The sequence below is a fragment of the Patella vulgata genome, chromosome 3, assembly GCF_932274485.2.
Source record: "Patella vulgata chromosome 3, xgPatVulg1.2, whole genome shotgun sequence".
NCBI classification, from domain to species: domain Eukaryota; kingdom Metazoa; phylum Mollusca; class Gastropoda; family Patellidae; genus Patella; species Patella vulgata.
In genome coordinates this window covers 58,550,208-58,570,121 of record NC_065881.2, presented here as the reverse complement: position 1 = coordinate 58,570,121, position 19,914 = coordinate 58,550,208, and the positions used below count along the sequence as shown (strand labels likewise).

General features: G+C 33.3%; 1 protein-coding gene across 5 annotated transcripts in view; it reads left to right on the top strand.

Annotated features, from left to right (window-relative positions):
- The window catches only part of LOC126816564 (uncharacterized), a 124,044-nt gene that overhangs the window by 77,105 nt on the left and 27,025 nt on the right, over positions 1–19,914 (top strand). For all 5 annotated transcript variants that reach the window (XM_050543234.2, XM_050543233.2, XM_050543235.2 and 2 more), the window contains 2 exons: positions 3,422–3,580; positions 7,584–7,697. In XM_050543234.2, coding sequence (XP_050399191.1) covers positions 3,468–3,580; positions 7,584–7,697 — 227 coding nt within the window. In that variant the 5' untranslated portion in view covers positions 3,422–3,467. The remainder of the gene's footprint in view (positions 1–3,421; positions 3,581–7,583; positions 7,698–19,914) is intronic.

Genomic DNA, 19,914 nt, shown 5'->3' with positions numbered 1-19,914 from the left:
CGATAAATACTTTTCTGGGAATGGAAACTTTAAGTATTCAGTAATGATGAAAAACAAATATTAACAATTAATTTTCTAATGAGGTTGCACCAAATGAACAACAGTGATATAGTTGTTGTATTACAGTGTTGATAAACTACCTACAGTGGAACAAATCAACGTTATAGCCCATATTAAGATACTGATCAGAAACTCAATAATATGATTCATCTAGACGCAGCTTTGATGTACAAGTAAACCGTTCATTAAATAAATTACAAATATAATTTTATTATTTGCTGTGTGAATAAACTTGTCTGGGGAGTTCAATAACACAGTCTGCAGTATAGATTGATATACTTTATTATTCTTAAATGCTATGTATTGTCTTATTTTTTGTAACCTTTTGTCAAATATTGAATAGAAATCTCTAAAGCAATCATAATAAACTATTTTATGATTGGAAATGTAAAAGTATACTGCATTCTTTAAGTACGTAATGTCCATCATTTTAATCCCAGCATATGTGTGCAGAAGAACTTTATGATTTCTTAAAGCCAAGTTCTAAAGATACTTATTTTTAAAGTACATTTACTGGTAGCAATGCAAAGGTTGGGATAGGTCATCTCCAGATATACCATAGTTAACAGTAGTGATGCAGAAAATTCCATCAAATCTTTTGAAAGAGAGAGAGAGAAATGGGGTTTAATGTCCACTCGACACAAACTAGGTCATTTCGGGACTAATCTTTTGAAAGGCTTTTATTATCCAGGCATTTGATTGGCTGTCTAATCAAGGTTAATGGTACAATGAGAATGTTAACAATTAAATGTTAATGGATTGACCAATCGAATAAATGGAAGTAAAAATCATCTAGTTTTAGTTTTGAATGATAAAAATGAAAGTATGTCAGTCTCAAAATCAAAGCTTGTTAGTCCCAAAATGACACACTTAATGGGTTGACAAGATATTAAACCCTATGCCATCTCATAATTTTAATTATATTCTGCACATATAAGATAACACCCATTTGTATCTTGCTGGTTGGTACTTAACAAATCTGTGTCAACTATAAGTATTTGTAGCAGACAGAGTTTTGACTTTGAAATTTGGAATGGAAACAGTTTTTGTGATTGCAAATATCAGAACTAACAGAACTTTCATTTTAAGAAATTCCGCAGTAATGAAAATAGTGATAATTATCTTTTGGTAATTACCATTAAGATAATAGAAAGTTGGATTGGTGTATAATTTGATAATAATGTATAATTATATTATATGGAATCTATTATAACTAATGGGCGTTTTTTAATTACCTCTGTGTAAGACATTTATGAGATGTGAAAAAAGGAAGATTTAAGCAATTTAATTATAAGATTTACGTTCAGTATAGAAGCATTTTGTTCTTTTAGTTTAACAAATGGAGGATTGGGACTTGGGAGACAGAGTAGATTTTCTATCTATGCAAGTCATAGGTTCATTTTCTAGGATTTGACATGACTTTGAGTAGGGGTCTCATGCCTAACCTCAAGGGTTTACTTTGGGTACTTTGTGCCACATGAATAAAGACCCGGTGCTTTCACTGAAATATCTCATTTACGAACCAAATTTAGTCTTGGTAAACAAGACGTCCAATTAACCATTAATTAGTCGGGGTCACCAAGACCAAATAGTCAGCAAGTAATGCAATAATCATAAATGTTGAAAATTTGACCAATGAAAAAACTCTGACCCTGCCTAAGCTATACACCTTTAATATCAAACTGATATTTATTCTGATGGTTCAACTACTTACAAGGACATAGATGTTGTAATATGTAGCCACTCAGCATACAAAATGATTAGGTGTGCTGTTAACTTTTGTCCTATTACTGATGTAAAATGACCATAGATAATATCCCACAACACATTAGTGGGACTGCCGTATAGCTCTTGACTCCTTGCCATAGGAAAATGAGAATACCCAGATAGAGGTCTTGAAATCAACCAATGCTTGAGGAGAGACCAAGCTTTATATTTTATTTTCGTTGACAATCAAGATAGAGACTTATAACAATTTATTTGAAAAATTTATAAAGAAGCTGTGTTTACTTTGTAAAATTATTCATTGCTTACAAACAATTGACTTTCATCGTATTTTCTACTTGAAAAATGTTTGGTCAATGAACATCAAAGACTATAGCCTATAGTTCTTTTAGTCTATACCTGTGACAATAACCTCCAGCATATGGCTGATTACTCACACCTCATTGACGACAGTGAAAAGATGTGGTAGAATTTGTCAATCATTCATTAAAAGCCACTATTAACTATAATTCTTGTTCAATCATCCATCTATTACTTGATTATTGATGATTGCATGACAATTATACCTCATGACATTTACAACTATCATTCTAAATGCTGCACTTTCCCTCAAATACTGTTTGATTTGACAAGCAGAAACCAGGCTAATTCTCCTGATTACATGACTACTAAAACACAGGGGTGGTTCCAGCTGCGCCAAGAGATTTAATTATACATTGTACAACGATGTTTAGCATTGAATATATGTGTACCAGTATATAATTAATGATAATTGAGATAATTGGTTGATAACTTGAGTGAATTTTAACATAGTTATATTGTGTAACATTAGAAATTATCAGGTTTAGTTATTAAATAATGTGTTAACTATGATGAACACAATAGAACCTGATAATTTTCTATTATGATAATAAATATTAGGCTATTTTATGGTGCTAGTATTAAAAAGTTTATGGTTCTTTTAGGAAATAAGTTAATAACACCTTAAAGTAGCTTTAGTAAGTGTTTTTTATACATATATTTCAGATCAGTAAGAGGGTCGGCCCAAATAAATTTTCCCCCAAAAGTTGAAAATATGAGCCAAATCTATCCTTTATTGTCAAACAATTGGCAAATTGACACATTTTCTCAGTAAATTATTCTAAATTACACAAAATTGTATCTTAATGCAAATTTAACCTGCTTTCAGAAAAATGGAATTCAGGAGGCCAGGCTCCAGTACCCGCTAATTATTTTCATAACTTTGTGCTTAGGTTTGCACAAATTGATGCAAAATAATGATAAGAATCTCAAGGATAAACAAAACAATAAAGTTTAAGAGTACCCTTTACAAGAATATTGATGATTTCAGCACCGTAAGCTGAAAATGTTTTCAAGCTTGAAAGGTTAATGAATTCAGAATTTCAGTGGGTTTTTTTTTTAAAAGCATTTAGTGGATTCTGTGTCTACACATATATACTACAGCATTTGTGCATGTAAATGTTGACATTTTACAGTTTTGTATTGGATATGATATGATTCACACAGTGTACTGTTTACATATGATATTCACGTTGTTCAATTTCCGCTTGAATGTATTACTATTTGATTTGAATGAGAATAATTTGTTATAAATGTTAATGTTTTTATTTTACAGCCTGTTTAGATGTAGAGAGACTGTTATGTGATTTCTAACCAACAACATGTTATTTACAGTTATATACAAGGGTATGATTGGTGCAGTATTCTATACTCTTTCATTACAACTTATCTTTGTAATCACCTCTGCCGCTGAACGATGCACTAAAGCTGTTCCGTAAGTATATTTTATGTTTACAATTACTATTTATATTCAATTACCATTCCTTTAAATGATATAATGGGGTCTTATCAATTATCATTCCTTAAAATGATATAATTGGGTCTTATCGGTTGCATTCCTTAAGGTGATATAATCAGCTACCATTCGATGAAGTGATGTAATTGGGTCTAACCGGTAAAATGATATAATTGTGTCTTATAGGTTACATTTCTTAAGGTGATATATAGCTACCATTCGATGAAGTGATTTAATTGGGTCTAATCAGTTACCATTCCTTACTGTGATATAATTGGGTCTTATCGGTTACCATTTGTTAAAAAATGATATAATTGGGTTTAATAATCAGCTACCATTCCTTAAAATGGTCTCATCGGTTACCATTTGAGGAAGTGATACACAGGACCTCGTTTTTTTTGTCCCATCCGAACAACTATACATTGTCCCACTGACAAGGAGGAACCATGCAGGGATCAAACACAGGACTTCCAGATAAGCTAGGCAACGTCTTACTCACTGAGCCACGCTGAAAGAAGAAAAGAACTATTTAGACTAATTGTACTTCAAGAACCAACTTTTAATGAATTGAAAGATCCTGATGAACTTTCTCGGCCAACGCAGGGATTGAACACAGGATCTTCATGTTAGCGAGCCAACGTCTTACTCACTGAGTCGCCGTGGCTCCCAGGTATTTTTAAGATGGTACAAGAAAATGATGTGCTTTGTAATGGGCATGCACTGAACATCTTCATTGCAACTTAATGTTTAAAATGTTAGGGATTGCCTTAATAAATTTATGTACATGTAGTTTCAACTTTCAGGTTGGATGTTACATGCTATCAAACAAAATTAAAATGTTTCCTATCTGAATCTTTGAAGGACTCATTAAATCAAAGATGAGTAGTAGAACCTAGTGTTGTATTAGATAAAACAAGGGTTAATTTCTTCCCAATATGAAAAACAATTAAGAGTTGCATTTATGCATACTGTGTACTCGATTAGAGTTTCAAGTCTGCTAAATGGGAAACTGACATGTAATTTCCGAAGAACAACAAAAGTGTTTGAGTTTATAATTAGATCAATAAGGCTGGATACACCGGTCTTTTTTGTTTACATTCTACATGTACTGTACACACATTTACTTGTTTCATGTATAGATCATCGTGGTACTACTGTAGTACTAACTTAATTACACACCATTGATTAGCAGCAAGACTTGCTCAACATTGTATGGATCCTAACAGAATGGTGAGAGGCAGCTGTAAAACTTGTTGGCCAGATTACACCTAGCATTAATTGAGGCAGATCCCAGGAAATCCATACTATTCGTACTTCTCACAAGTAGGATTTGAAGCTAGCAAGAAACATGAAAATAAATGTAGTTTAGTAGATGGAACATAGTGATTTAATACATAGATTTTCATCTTTGTACAAAGATGGAGGGAGGCAGAAAGAGGATTTAACTCCACTTGACACTAACTAGAACATTTTGAGACTAAAATATGGTACATATTTATTTCAATAATGTGCTAGGGTGAAGCGATGTTTAGGTTAAGCAGCAAGTCTTACATGTCATACCTAAATTTCTTAAGAAATGAAATGAAATGGGGTTTAACGTCCTACTGAAATTTCTTAAAGAGAGAGAGAGAGAGAAATGGGGTTTAACCTCCACTTGACACAAACTAGGTCATTTCAGGACTAACATATGGTTTAATTTTATTTATATAATTTGCTTGCGCGTAGGTGTCTTTAGCAGTGGGAGGAAATCGGAGGCCCCGGAGAAAACCCACGAGCTTGGACAGGCGACCCTACTCCTTGCCACGTACACCCGGGGATTCGAAACCACGCCAGTCGACTCAATGACAGACTTTATGATACAGCGCGTGCACGCTAACCATTCAGCCATCCACCACCACCCCCCCCCCCCCCCAAATTTCTTAAAGAGTTCAGAGCCATGGTGACTAAGCAGATAAGAAGCTCGCTCGCTAGTTTGGAGGTGGCGTGTTTGATCCCTGCATTGGCCGAGAAAGTTCATCAGAATTTCTGACTTGTCTTCCCCTTGTCAGTGGTGCAGTACGGAGGGCCTGACATGGACAGCTGCCTAGTCATCTGGATGGGACAAAAAGCAGAGGTCCCATGTATACATTGGCATGCACATAAAAAATCCCTTGGTAGTTGTAATTTGATATAACTACCCAGGCAAAATTTCCCTCATAGCACACTGTATGGCATATACCTGTCTTCAATAGCCCAGTTGGAACAGAACAGTAGGACATTAAACCCCATCTCATTTCTTAAGAGTTCCTTGATATCTGACATTGGATGAAAAGGAAAGCAGCCTATTCCTTTGCCTTTAAATTCTTCAGCAAGCTATTCTGTGGCCTTTAAATTCTTCAGCAAGCTTTTTTGCTGCCCTGGCCTTATTCAATTCCATTCTATGGCATCAATAATCCATTAGTATTGTACATCAAGAGCAAAGATAAACAATAGAATTTTAAAACATTGCGAAATGTAAAGTACATTATTTGACATTAGCTGTTCTGCATGGGATTAACCAATATTTTGATTATAGTCATACTATGATATATCAAGACTGATAGATTGTATATACAATGCATCAATTACTCTTGTTGCAAATGTACCATACATCGTTATGTTTTGCTCAGTAAGAATTTCTAGAAGTTAGATATATATATATTGAAGGTTACCATACATGTTTGTTGAAGTCTGGCCTGTAAACATCAGATAGACTATAGTGGTATACGGTTAGAAATTATTAACGCTTCTCTAAATAACCCTTTATACCATGATTCATTTGAACTAAAGTTAGCCAAGTCTAGAATACGTCATCCATGGTACTTGCTTCAACATAAGTAGTGTGTTGGAAGAAGTCTTCAATTGCTTCATTTCTTGGATGTAATCCTGAGAGGAGAAACCTTTTTGACAGTTAATTTGATAACGAACTCAAGTTGACTAAATGAAAAAGACTTTTATTTTGTCAGGGTCTGAAAGCAATGTGTTTTGAGAAGTACTCGAAATATTTGTGCTGGGGACCTTTGAGACCCAGGAAATACTTGTACCCATCCAATTTAAAGACACAATCAGATTTGGGAAGGCATATTTCTGTACTTTTTGACAAGTTTAAATATTGTTCGACAGAAAATCCATATGGAGAAAACCCCTTCAAATTCAATTGCATTTTTTAGCAGAAATTTCAAGAGCAATTTGTCTGTCCAATCAATCAGACAGTTTCTCCAATACACTTTACCCCTTCTGACATTGACTTTTTTCTCAAGTTATATGTACACATTAGATTCTTGATGACTATTGTTTGTACATGCCGCTATTGTTGAAGATAATTTGCTTTACCTTCGTATCCTCTTCAACGCCAACAATATAAAAATTGGACAGAGTTTTTTTCCCCATTCATGTCTGGAAAGTAATTTTTATCCATCTTAGAAACACCATTAAGGCAGGAAGTTCTGACATGTAAGAATTTAAGAAATTACAAGAAGTAATTGTATTTAGTGATCTAACTTGTTTCTTTACTTGGCTACCCCTTCGTCCTTAATCAATATCATCCCTATAAATAAACCAATCATTTTAAAACTGATTTAACAACAAGTTCATTTAGTTAGAAAGACTACCAGATAAAGAGGAGAAATATTAATAATCTTTGTATCGATCACACTGTGATCAAAGTACCTGAAAACTTATTGGAAAACATAATTGAAAAATTAAGCGTTTTTGTATGGCTTTGGGTATATGTACCTTTTCTTTTCCCTCTGAATTGAGCAGACAGAAAAGTCAATAAATATGATTTGTGTCTGCTGTATTTAATAATGTCGGATGCAGTTGAAAAGCTCTTTAAATAACAAAAAGACACAATACCCTCTGATTGCTACCCTACATGTTTTCGACAGACATAAAATTTCTATTTAAGTTGATAGGTTAAAAAAAAAATTACCTCCAAACATGTAATTTATCTTGTATTTTTCAGGGTTCAGACTCCAGCTAAAAGAGTTCATGTATTAAAGCGTGTACCAGCAGCCTGTTCTAATTGGGATAAATCATGGACCTGGTTAACTAAAGTTGATTGCGGAACAAAATATAGGTAAGAACTGGAAAAATGATTTTTAATTGGTTACTTTGATGATGGAACGAACAATATTTTTTATACACAGATTATCCCTCCCCCCTTATACAATATTTGAATTACCATAAAGCTTATATCTCTAGAGACCAATAATTACCTGTAGCCTTTATTTTCCTTCATTGGATGATTGATATCATCAAGCAAACACTAAATTAGTAAACTTTTCTCAACAATTTTCTCACATGACTTACAAGGCTATTTTGAAAGAGCGATATGGAGACAAACAATAGAAACTTTCTGTTTTGAAATTTGAGCTGTATTTAAAGCATAAACGGTCAACATGTCAGAATACAATAAAAACAAATATAGATAGATATAGCAAAAGTTGTCTTACCAAAAATCATAATGGTCCAAAAATCATTCAAATTGACCAATTATAAGTAAGACAATGGCTACCTGACCATCCATCTAAAAGATCCTTCTGTGTCTGTGATGAAATTCAAATCAAAAGACTGTAATATTTTCAAGTGTACATGATCCCCTTTAATATAAATTCAATTCATACTTTGAAATACATACCTTTGTTAATCTGTTTATTCTGATATATCAAAAGTTTTCAATGTTTACACAATTTTATTGTGATATATCTCATTTGGAATTTCTTGGCTCAAAAAGAAGGAAAAAACTGAAGCATTTTGGAGAGTTATGAGAAGTATTTGATAAAATGTAGGTTGAAGTGGTGTAAAGGAGCCGTACCAAATTTACTTTAATGAATTCTGCATGGAAGACTCCTTGGCTATTTAAAGTTATATGGTAGAAACATAAACTTCTCCAAATTCCAAACTATCTCCAGGTGCCTAGATAGCCATATCTACGTACTTGTCTGAGTTACAGTGTTAAGTGATCGTTGTGATTTTTATAGAATTGAACAATATGTTATGTAACCAAGTTAAGTAATTGTAATGATCATTTGCAAATGGATCATAATTTTGGGCCAAAAGTTTCAGTCAAGCCGTATCCAGTTAAATCCTTGTTTTTTTTTGTTTAAACCCACTTTAATAGGGTGGTACCCTGTGACATCTAGGACGGCTTCTTTAAAGTGGATAATGCCAATATTTGGTTACATTCTGGAACAAACATACTTTAATGTGATGTCTCTTGCAGTGGACAAGCAAAGCAGTACTAATAACTGAGGTCATACCTAGTCGATTAATTTAAAGTATAAAAGCTTGTTGGTTTATTGACTAATTTACTAAATGTGGGCACCAAGGGGTTAATAGACCACTGTAATCTATGGCTTAGACAATGAAGTAGATATTCATTGTCAACTTTAATTTATACCTTGAATAAATAAGCTCTGATAACTCCCCAAGGCTAGAGTTAAAGTAGCATAAAGCCAAACAATGGCCATCAAATTAAACACTTACGCAAATTAGTATTCTAAATATTTGTCTGTGTGGACGTCATTTCCTTCTAACTCTTTTAACCAATAGAGATTTGACCGGGTTTTGCCGTAAATCATATTAATTAAATTTTGTGAAGGGTATTAATTCAGAAAAGCCAGGCATTGATTAGGAGGTTGTTGGAGTTTATTTGAAGAGTGAGAAAAATGGAAACCGATTCTTTGATTTGGGTAAATTTGGTTGAAAGAATAGATTCACTAGGTCACAAGTGTTGATTAAACAAATGGCTTTTGTTAAGTGATTGTAAAAAGAGTGAATATTGGCTTGATTCAATTCAAGTCTATTGGATTATTTGGTTGGCTTTTTGTTACGGAAGCGCTTCATCAGGTCAGCCGAGCGATAACGTCATGTAAACCTCCCAATCCACCATGGTTTTTTGGTTAATTGTGAGAGAATTTGATTGAGACAAGGAGTAAAGCATGCCATCAATCATGGGAATTTAAGGGAATTTGATCAGAAACCAATATCTAAATGGAATCAAATGTCAGGTATAGTTTAATATAAGTGACCTCTATGATAGATTGTCAGCCATGATCGGTTACTACACTGACATCCCAGAGCAGCCCCCAATCACTCAGTTATTTAAATAAGGCCACATAGAGCACATCTATATCATCACAGGACTTGACATTATGACTCTTCTTACTTAATTATCTAGAGAGGCAAAAGATAATTTTTCGTAAATTAGAACAGGTCTTGAACTTCAGTTGACATAAGATTCTTTAATTCCATTGCTTCATGAAGAATGGCTAGAATCTTAATTGGTGAGCAATGGGAAAAAGGGGGTATAAAATCAGGTCTTAAATTCTGCAATAGTACTTGGAAGTTCTGTTTAGAATAATATGTAGCATGGGGGCAAAGGGGTGAGGGGCTCACAGCATCAAATCAAAGTGGGAAATTAAAACTTTGTTGTCAAAATCTGTCCTTTTCAATTTGAATAAAAAGTTTATTTAAAATGTCTTCCTTTATACCACTCGAGTCTTGGGGGCAGACTATCAATAAGTTGGCCCTGGCATCTCCAAACTCTGCATGCCACTGAGAATAATTAATTATAGATTTGAAAATGAATATTTCCCAGATTAGTAACTTTTTGAATCCGTAAACATGTAAATAAATAATATTTAGTATTTCCTTATTGAAAGACATCATTTTCAAGTGGTTATTATCTATGTATAAGATAATATTCTATATAAACACTTTGATAATTAATAAGAATTATAGAGTAATAAATATGAGTATATATTGATTATACATGACTGGAATATTTCACTATAACATTGATACCACTTGTAAATAGATACTGATAATAATAGATACCAGGGGGCTAACATAATTGTTTTACTTCATCAATTAATACCTTAAGAGACCATCTTACCGCTTCATATTGATTATTTACTTAACAGCTACACAAATGATTATTAGTGACCTATATTGACCTACCCATCATGCAAAAAGATGAAGACCGTATATGGTATGATAAATATAATCTAGTAGAAACAGGAGAATTACAGTAGCATGATACATTAGAAATGACCGTCTGTCATTTCCCACTCTCATATTTAACAGCTTTTTCACTTTCTGTTAGGGGTTAGTCAATATTTTATCAAGAGTTCGTCAGCAATCAATACGAAGTTTCTTGCCATTTTGGCCCAGTCGTGTTATTTGAGTGAACATCGTAGCATGACCGTAATACCTAGTAGAAGATATAATTGGAAATTGTACATTAGTTCCGGTGTCTTGGCACCAAAGTCGTTTCAAATTCGTCTACAAAATCAAATGACATTCAGAGTAACCATATATGAGGTGTCTGATGTGTTTTCGAGTTTCGTTACTGATATTAAAAAGCAAATGGATGCTCTTCCACCGATCCACAAAATTGTTGAGTGTCAATGAGCAAATACTTGAATTTAATCAGTGCACAAGTAAATCTTGTCAATCTCCAGGAAACAGTTGCAATAAAAACAACCTAAATTGGTATTTATTGATGAAAATAAAATGAACTATGTTCGATATTTTTTCAGCTGTATGATATCATGTGTCATTATTAGAATGGAATGTAGATTTTGTATACAGTACATATATTGTTTTTCCTATGATATGGGCAGTGTTGCGAGAGCATTTCGCAAGTTTAATTTCAACACTGGGGATCTTCATTTCTGTTCACAGACTCAATGGCATAGAAATTGACCAATCAGAAAATTGTCCTGTCAGCAAGATTACATGAAATAAGAATTAAAGCTTTAAACAGGGATAAAGCTCAAGATTGTCATTTTCTTGTCTGAAAAACCGAAAAAGTCTTGCCAAGTTCGCAATATTTTTAAGTCAGAGCCTTTTAATCGATTTATTAATCATTTTAATTAAGGATAATGCCATCAGGAAAAGTATTTTGATTTTCTTAAAATAGTGTCCACATTTCTTCAGGGTGTATTTTGGGAGTAGAAATCGTTCTTTGAATAAACGATAAGTGCATGATGTTTGATGTAAAATGTAAAGTGTGTTAAATTATTAACTAATGGAACTATTGATTAAACTACTTGTCAGATTTTATCTGTTGGAAGGAGGTTATCATTTAAATCAATACTCACTTTAAATCTAGTTTCAAATCATAAACAAAAATTTGCAGTTGATTGATCAATACAAACCTGGTATTTATAACATATAAAGTTTAATTTACATCCACAGAGTTTAAAATATATTGGCTAGGAGTATAAATCAGGGCAATAACTTGGCTCACTTTCAGCATCCAATGTCCACTGAGAAACCTGACAGTCAGTCTGCAGTTTAATTAAAATGTATAACTTAATGACACTTAATTACTTTAAAACAATAGATAATATACAAACCAATTTATAGACTGTTCTTTTAAAGATATGTTCCCTCAAGCTTAATTAGGTCATCTGTTCAACTCTCCAAACTTATTTTTATTGAAGAGTACAAATTACAGACACTAAATACAGCCCAAACAAATTTAATATTACTTCGCCATCAACCCTGATCCATTCAGTATTTGCAAGGGTACTACGATCATAATGACATTAAAATAGATGATATAGTAATAATTAGGACTGTATTTTGCAATATAAAGCTTGCTTTTGATCCGCAAAGGACACACTATTAGGCCAATATCTTATCCTTACACATTAGAATGTTTATTTTATTTATATCTAGTTATTCGGATGGACAAAACACCAATGTCCCCTGTGTACATTGGCGTGCATGTAAAAGATCCCTTGGCAGTTGGAATTTGATATAATAGTAGGCTGCCGCCCAGGCAAAATTTCCCTCATAGCACACTGTATGATGTATGCCCGTCTTCATTAGCCCAGTCGGAGTAGAACGTTTAACCCCATTTCATTTCATTTCGCAATACATATGTACTGACTCTCTGCTTTTAATTTATTGTTTTCAGCACTAGAATGAGTAGAATGTGATCAGTCGTATAAATTTGAATAAGTATGAAGTTAGTTTGGTAATTTAATAATATTATGTCTGTGTATGTAAAAATGTATAGAAATCATTCCTAGCTACCATATTCACATTACTAACATATTCATACTATAGTGGATAAGACACGTTGGGGGGCCTTGTCAAACTGATAATACCACAGATAAAACTAGACTATTTATCATATAAACCATTTTTACTTACATTCCTTCTATCATCACCAGTTTAACTTCTTTACCTACATCACATAAGAATATAAATTACCTACATGGCTTATTATAAGATTTAAAAAAAGTAACCCGCATACTATGATCACAAATACATATTGTAATGTTACTTTTTTTAAAGAAAAAGTTTGCCTATTTGGAAAATTAATGTAGAGAATTTGTATATATTGTTGAAGATATACACTTCATTATTATTTAACTTGTATATATGTAAATACAAAACAGAATGAAATAAATAATAAGTAGTCTTCACAGGGCATTCAAAGGAAAAAAGGGGTGTTTGGGTGGTCTAACATGCATGCTTTTGATCCCAAAAATGTATGTGACAAGGAGTGGGGAGGGGGGGTGTCTGCCCAACCTCGTTACCTTTCTCTGGATGCAAAATGACATAGTTTTTGTCCTGTGGAGTTAATCCGGCCCCCCCCCTCTCTCTCTCTCTTAATTAGTAATAAAACTAAACTATTTTATAATAGAATGATACCTCTCTTTATCAAGAAAATCCTGAAAAATGTTTGTGATATTCTGATTTCAGTTTTAAGTTAGAGACAAATCAAATGATTCATCTAAAAATGTTTTATAGTTTATTTTCTGAAACAAGTATTTAAAAGTAAACCAATAAAAAAAGAGTAAAAAGTATCTATTTGATATATGGTAAAATGTTGTAAAGTAAAGGTAGTTTTAAATATTATGTAATATGAGTAGAAAGTATAAACAGTAAGAATGTGTTAGTAATTGGTAGAGGAAAGTCTGTGTGATATTAAAAGGTAAAGTCAGATCAGAGTTTATAGGTAATGTAGACCAGTATGCTTATAGTATACACATCATATCAACATCTGATGTTCACCTGTGCCTGTTGATATACAATTTCTCACATAGGTTCAAAATTCATTCCAACATGTTTTTAGAATTTTTCAAGAAATTTTAAACCCTTTTCACTTAATCATCTTCACACAAAACACAGGAATGTTAAGTACTCACTGTATTGTAGTCATGTTCAGAAAATTTACAATTTTAAAGAAATGTTAACATTAAAGTAATGTAACAGTAATTAGAAATAGAGTTTGGAGTGAAGGAGAGGATAACTTTGTACTCTATTTCAAATAGGCGATAAATCAAATTAATTACCTACTAAATATAGCACTTTTGTAAAAGAAATATTGGGGAGAGAGAGAGAGAGAGAGAGAGAGTAATTTGAATGCCTGTAGGTTTTTTCTTTAGCAGTGGGAGGAGTTTTTAGAACCTGGAGAAAACCCACGACGTTAGACAGGCGATCCTATTCCTTATAATTGTTACATACAAGTGTGGGATCAAAACCACGTCACTTGACTCATGGAGGTAGAAAGCTATGTGAATTACACTACCTTGTGATATCATGATGTTACAATAAAGTTTTATAGTATGTTTTTTTGTGTTAATTTGCATAGGACAACCAAATTGTTCAAATCTATTCTTTGTAAGATTGCCCATTATCTACTTCCTGCTGTTTTTGTTTTTACCCATCTAAATAAAATAGAAGTATATCTTAAGGTTTGTTTTATTAAATGAATTGGTGTTTGACAGCAACTGGGCTATATTGCACCAAACATATGGTGTTCAAGACAAGGCATGTTAAACATAAACACAAATAGTATATCAATATACATCAATAAAAACTAATAAACCATGCTAGTCAATAATCATGTATCATATTATTTTAGGTATATGAGTATTTAAAAATGAAAAATAAGAATATGAAATGCAATGAAAACACAATTCTTTTATATGGATGATTGTAAACTTGTTTAATTACGAGATACAATTTAATCTTGTAACATCAAATCATAATATAATTATGATGTTTTTACAATCGCTTAAACTTATCTCTCAAACACAAGAAATCGAATTTAATAGACATGGGGGTATAAAATGTGAGATTTAGAAAACTAGGGTCAATGCAACTCCTATGGGTCTGTGGACAAAACTGTGATATGTCTAGGGTTGGCACCTGAACACTGAGAAAGCATCATTCCATTGATTCAAGAGTGCATGAGGGTTGGATGGTCTCACACATTCTGAGACTGGCTGATGTTTCCAGCAGACAGGGTTCATTAGAGATTGTTCCATGGCAGGGGCGGTAATGTATGTTAGTGCCTGACAAGACCAGCACATTATCTGGTATCATCTGCAGGACGTCACATGGGTTCATTGGTGGTGACACTGTTTTTCGCCAACTATGCCCTGACAGATGACCTCACTATGGCCTTGTATCTTTAACTAATTATTGGGTTCACATACACACATTGTACAGAAGTCATACCTAATTTTAATGCACTCAAATAATGAGTGATGGATGTACACATAAAAATAGTTATAATTTGGTAAACATAGCAGGTTCCGTTGGAATCAGAATATCATGTTTAACACGTGATTGGAAATTTACTAATTGCATCATACACTGTAACTATCCAATCAAATTAATTAATTGCAGAATTTAAAGTGAGAAATGAACTTTATAAATTAGAAGTGCAGTGTTATATTGTTTGAAATTAGGATACTTCCAGAATCAACAAACTTTTAGATATGAGTTATGTTTTTCTGTGTTTAGGTTAAAGTGGGTTATTATAGGACTTTGAAGGACAGTGATGAACTATATTTTGATTTTTGTTTATTTGTGTTTTTCTTTGATACTTTTATTCTTGAAATAGATTGAAGCAGATTGTTAATCATATGTAATCATATATTGAAATATTTGATGTAGCGGTTTTCTGAGTCTAGCCATGCTGGTTAGACTTTTACAGGAGTTGGGGTTGAGAGAAAGACGTTAATTTTAAGTATGCTAATGTAATCTATAATGCATTGTAACCAATGCTAGTAATATACGTAACTCAGTGCTTTATATAAAATGTGGAAACAAACTGTTGCATTGTTTTTTCTGGTAGGACAAACGTCTTGACTACCGAGAAGATAAATGTCTGTGGAGATAGTAAGAAGAAAATACACAACATGAAAAGGAATCCAAGAAGAGAATTACAAATACTAGACGATCACAAGGCTATTAAGATATGTAGTAAGAAGAAAGTGCATTGGGCATACGTAGGATGTAGCGATCTGGGTGTCGAAGGCCCGCTTTTCACGTCTGACCAAAGACCCATGGTGCTACATGTCAAAAATCACATTTCAGCTGAATTATGTCTTACCAGTAATTTCAGTCAAATCAGTGGTGCCTTTCATATGTTCCGATCCAAGTTTACCCATATCATGTTCCAAGTTTACCCATATCATGAATCTCATGAGATTCACGAATAATAACTCTGCCTGTGATCGTAGTTATGTTTCAAGTTAGTTGTCAAGTAAACATTGACCAACCTCACCTTATCGAAAAGGGTGAATCCACAAAAAAAGTGTCAGAACATGCTTGCCATGTTGATGACACAGATATATTTATAATTATTCAATGTGACACATTAGAGTCAATACCTATCAACCAGTATCCTGCTGACTATTTCCTTTAAAACTCAAAACTATATTTTTGGGTGAAACTGTTGATTCTAATTTGACTTGGATGATTTTATTATTGAAACCTGTGCCAGCTATTAGTGCCAACTTTTGGAGCTATATCCACTATATCATCATTTGATTTCATGTGGTCTAGTGAAAACACCATGATAAAACTTGTCCACAGTTGGTGTTCTATTATTCACCTAATTTCAACTGGCTGGAAGTAAAATAAATAACTTTGTGCCAAATTGCCTCAAGAATGCATTGATCAAAGAGTAATTCCGCTCGCTGTTCAATACAATGTAATGAGGATTTATGGTTTCTGTTCCCCCCCTTTTAAAAGCTGCGAGCATAATTAAATAAAATAACCAAGCAGTCGGACAAATTCCAACAGATGAAACGCATTACTTACTATCTAGTAATCCATTCAGATTTCTTGAATTAAAACATTTTTCTTTCGTTGAGATCAATTTCTTTGCCTGATCTGTCCATCATTGTGAGGTGATTTCACCAGAAAACCTATGATATCATTTGAAGTCATGTAATGGATTTTGATACAGACATGGGAAGAAAGTCCATTAGTTTATAGCAAGAAAACTTGTACGCTCATTTATCTTGTCAATTACACAGATAATGTTCTAATTACAAGAAGGAAATACAAGTTTTATAAAAACTAATACATCAAGATCACAAACATGATTTCATTATTTGCTAATGCACAACTGAAAGATATGAAAATTTGTGATTGCTTTTTATGTGGCTATGTTTAATGTATCAGTAAATTAATTTGGCTCTTGTAACAGACCAATTTAATAAGAGTTGGTCTCTAACAGCCAGATCAGGTCTTTGGCTTGGATGTTGAAACTACAACCAAGACAAGAGGTAGTGGCCAAGTGGTCAAACATGTGTGGTGTAGATCATGTCTGTCTTTGGTATGTGTAATAAGGAGTTTGGTCTCATGGGTTTTCCACTACTAATGAATGACCCCTTGCACACATCGAATTATTGAAGGAATAAAATATATGATTTAGTTTGTGTTGACAACTTCTCTCATTTCATAACCATGAGTCTCCCCTTAAATAAACTACTTAGCATAGCAGTTTTTTTGCAGATAACTTATTCAATGATGAGAGATAAATGACTTATCTACATAATCATATTGTCATCTGGGGATCACGGTGGCTAAATGGGTAAGGCGCTGGCTCGCTAGCCTGGAGGTCGGGTGTTTGATCCCTGCATTGGCTGAGAAAGTTCATCCAGATTTTCCGGCGTGGTTCCCCTTGTCAGTGATGCAGGGAGGAGGGCCTGACAAGGATAGCTGTCTAGTCGTTCAGATGGGACAAAAAAACGAGGTCCCGTGTATACATTGGCGTGCACGTAAAAGATCCCTCGACAGTTGGAATTCGATATAATAGTAGGCCATAGTGCTGCTGTCCTGGCAAAATTTCCCTCATAGCACACTGTATGGCGTATGCCTGTCTTCATTAGCCCAGTATAGGAGCAGAACAGTAGGACGTTCATTTCATTTCATTTCATATTGTCATCCACTCTGTCCCATCAGCTGTGGAGGTAGTACTGAACACAGTTGCCTTGAAACAATGCATCCTAATGTCTGAGTACTCTGGGCCACCTCCGAATCAAGTCTCTGCATCTTCAACCTTTCCTGTGAAACACTCACTGGCTATATCAATCAGGTGTATTCAGATACTGAAACATCATCATACAAATCTTTACATGTGATTCAACAAAATGATAAAAAAAAAAGGTTATTAAAATAATGAATGTTTTCTTTATTATCTACTGTACATCAAATAATATATTATAGATTATATGTTAGTTTAGATAAATATCAAGCTAGTGCAGTATGTTTTTTAAGTCAACAATGCCACAGGGTTTCATGCACAGAACATAACTTATAAGAAATGTATAATAAAGTTGTTAGAACATTATGGGTGAATCATGTTACCTGAAATATGATTGGGTAATAAAGGCTGTGATAGATTGAAATGTACTCAAGTTACCACCTTCATCTGTTATTTTGCTTACGCTTTACCATGGAAATACATTTATTGTACAGACAATGTTCTTCAACAAAATAACAATTCTCAATGGAAGAATGGCCCATCCACGGAACATAGTGCAATTAGAATGCTTATTGCTTACTGTGGAAACCATGTTAAAGTAATAAGCAGCTGAGCAGAAATATAATGAATAATAATGCAAGGGAGAATCTAGAGGAGCGCAGTCCTCAATAATTTTTGACATGCTAACCTATTTTTAATGATCATTCTGGATACATGTTTTGATTTTTATTGTATTGTAGTCTCTGTCAAGAGAAATCACCTGTACAGATATAGACAACCAGCATATTTAATAAATATTATATTGATTACCCATTGCATGCATTATATAAAACCAATTTCAAAATCTATCTACAAGAAGGTATCTTTTGTTATCATGTCAGCTTTTCCAAACAACACTTTGATGTGCTTGAAGTTCATTCTATTTCATAGTGGCTTGTTAAAATGAGTTTTCTGGTATTAAAAAAAAAGGCCATGATAACATAATGCTTCCAACCTATTTATGGTTATCATGTCTCATCAGATCACTCAGTAGAATTCGCTGCAAGGTTAGTGTGACCATAAGAGAATTATATAAATCTCTTCATCCAAACAATTGTTTCACCAAACTGCATGTCATATACCCAAAGCAATGGTTGGAGATATTAAAAACCATTAACCATGGCTATACATACTATTGTCAATGATTGGGAAATGATCCCTTTCTGTGGGGTTGCGTATTTTTGGGTGAACTCGGTTGTTGTTTTCATTTTATGTGAAACTTGTGATACTACAGGCCTGGAACTGCACATCACAGTGGACCAGACACTGGACTGGATCCGCTTACTTGGTTTGAGTGTGTGATTTGTCTTGCGTGCAGGTTTATTTTCTATGTTTCTATTAGATTATGTGTGGTGCGATTCTGCTAAACTTACTATTAGAGATATGTCTATGTCTCCTGTGTATGTTCTTACTGCAGATAGATTAATCCAAAAAGGTCAAGTGACTACTATATGAGATTATTTGTACAGTAGATTGATTCGAAATGTTACGCAAGGAAAACATTAGTAATTTTATGTTAATTGGTAATTTGACAAAAATTGTAGAATAAGTGAAGTTATCTTGAATAATGTCCATTGGGCTTATAACTTGTACTTTCATAATTTTGTAGAAACGACAAGGGTAGTCAAACGATGGTATTTCTGTTCATACAGTAAATGCTAAACAAAATGCCCATTAGAAGAAGGGGGTTTTTGAACAGATAAAAAATGGTGAACTGATTTATTTTAGTAATGGCAATACATCTGTCAATAATTATCCTAATTCTACAAAATTATGAAAGTACAATAGTCAATAACTCATAATTATGAAATAGAGTACATCTTTATTATAAACCTCTGCAAGTTTCAGGCTCTTCTATTGCAGGCATATAAAAATGACTTGCTTCATAAGACATTAACATGCACCATTCAGTTTAAGCAAAAAGTTCTTATAGGCAGTTTTATTTCCACAGTTAAATATAGATAGATTGACATCTATAGATAGATAGATGAAATTTATCTTA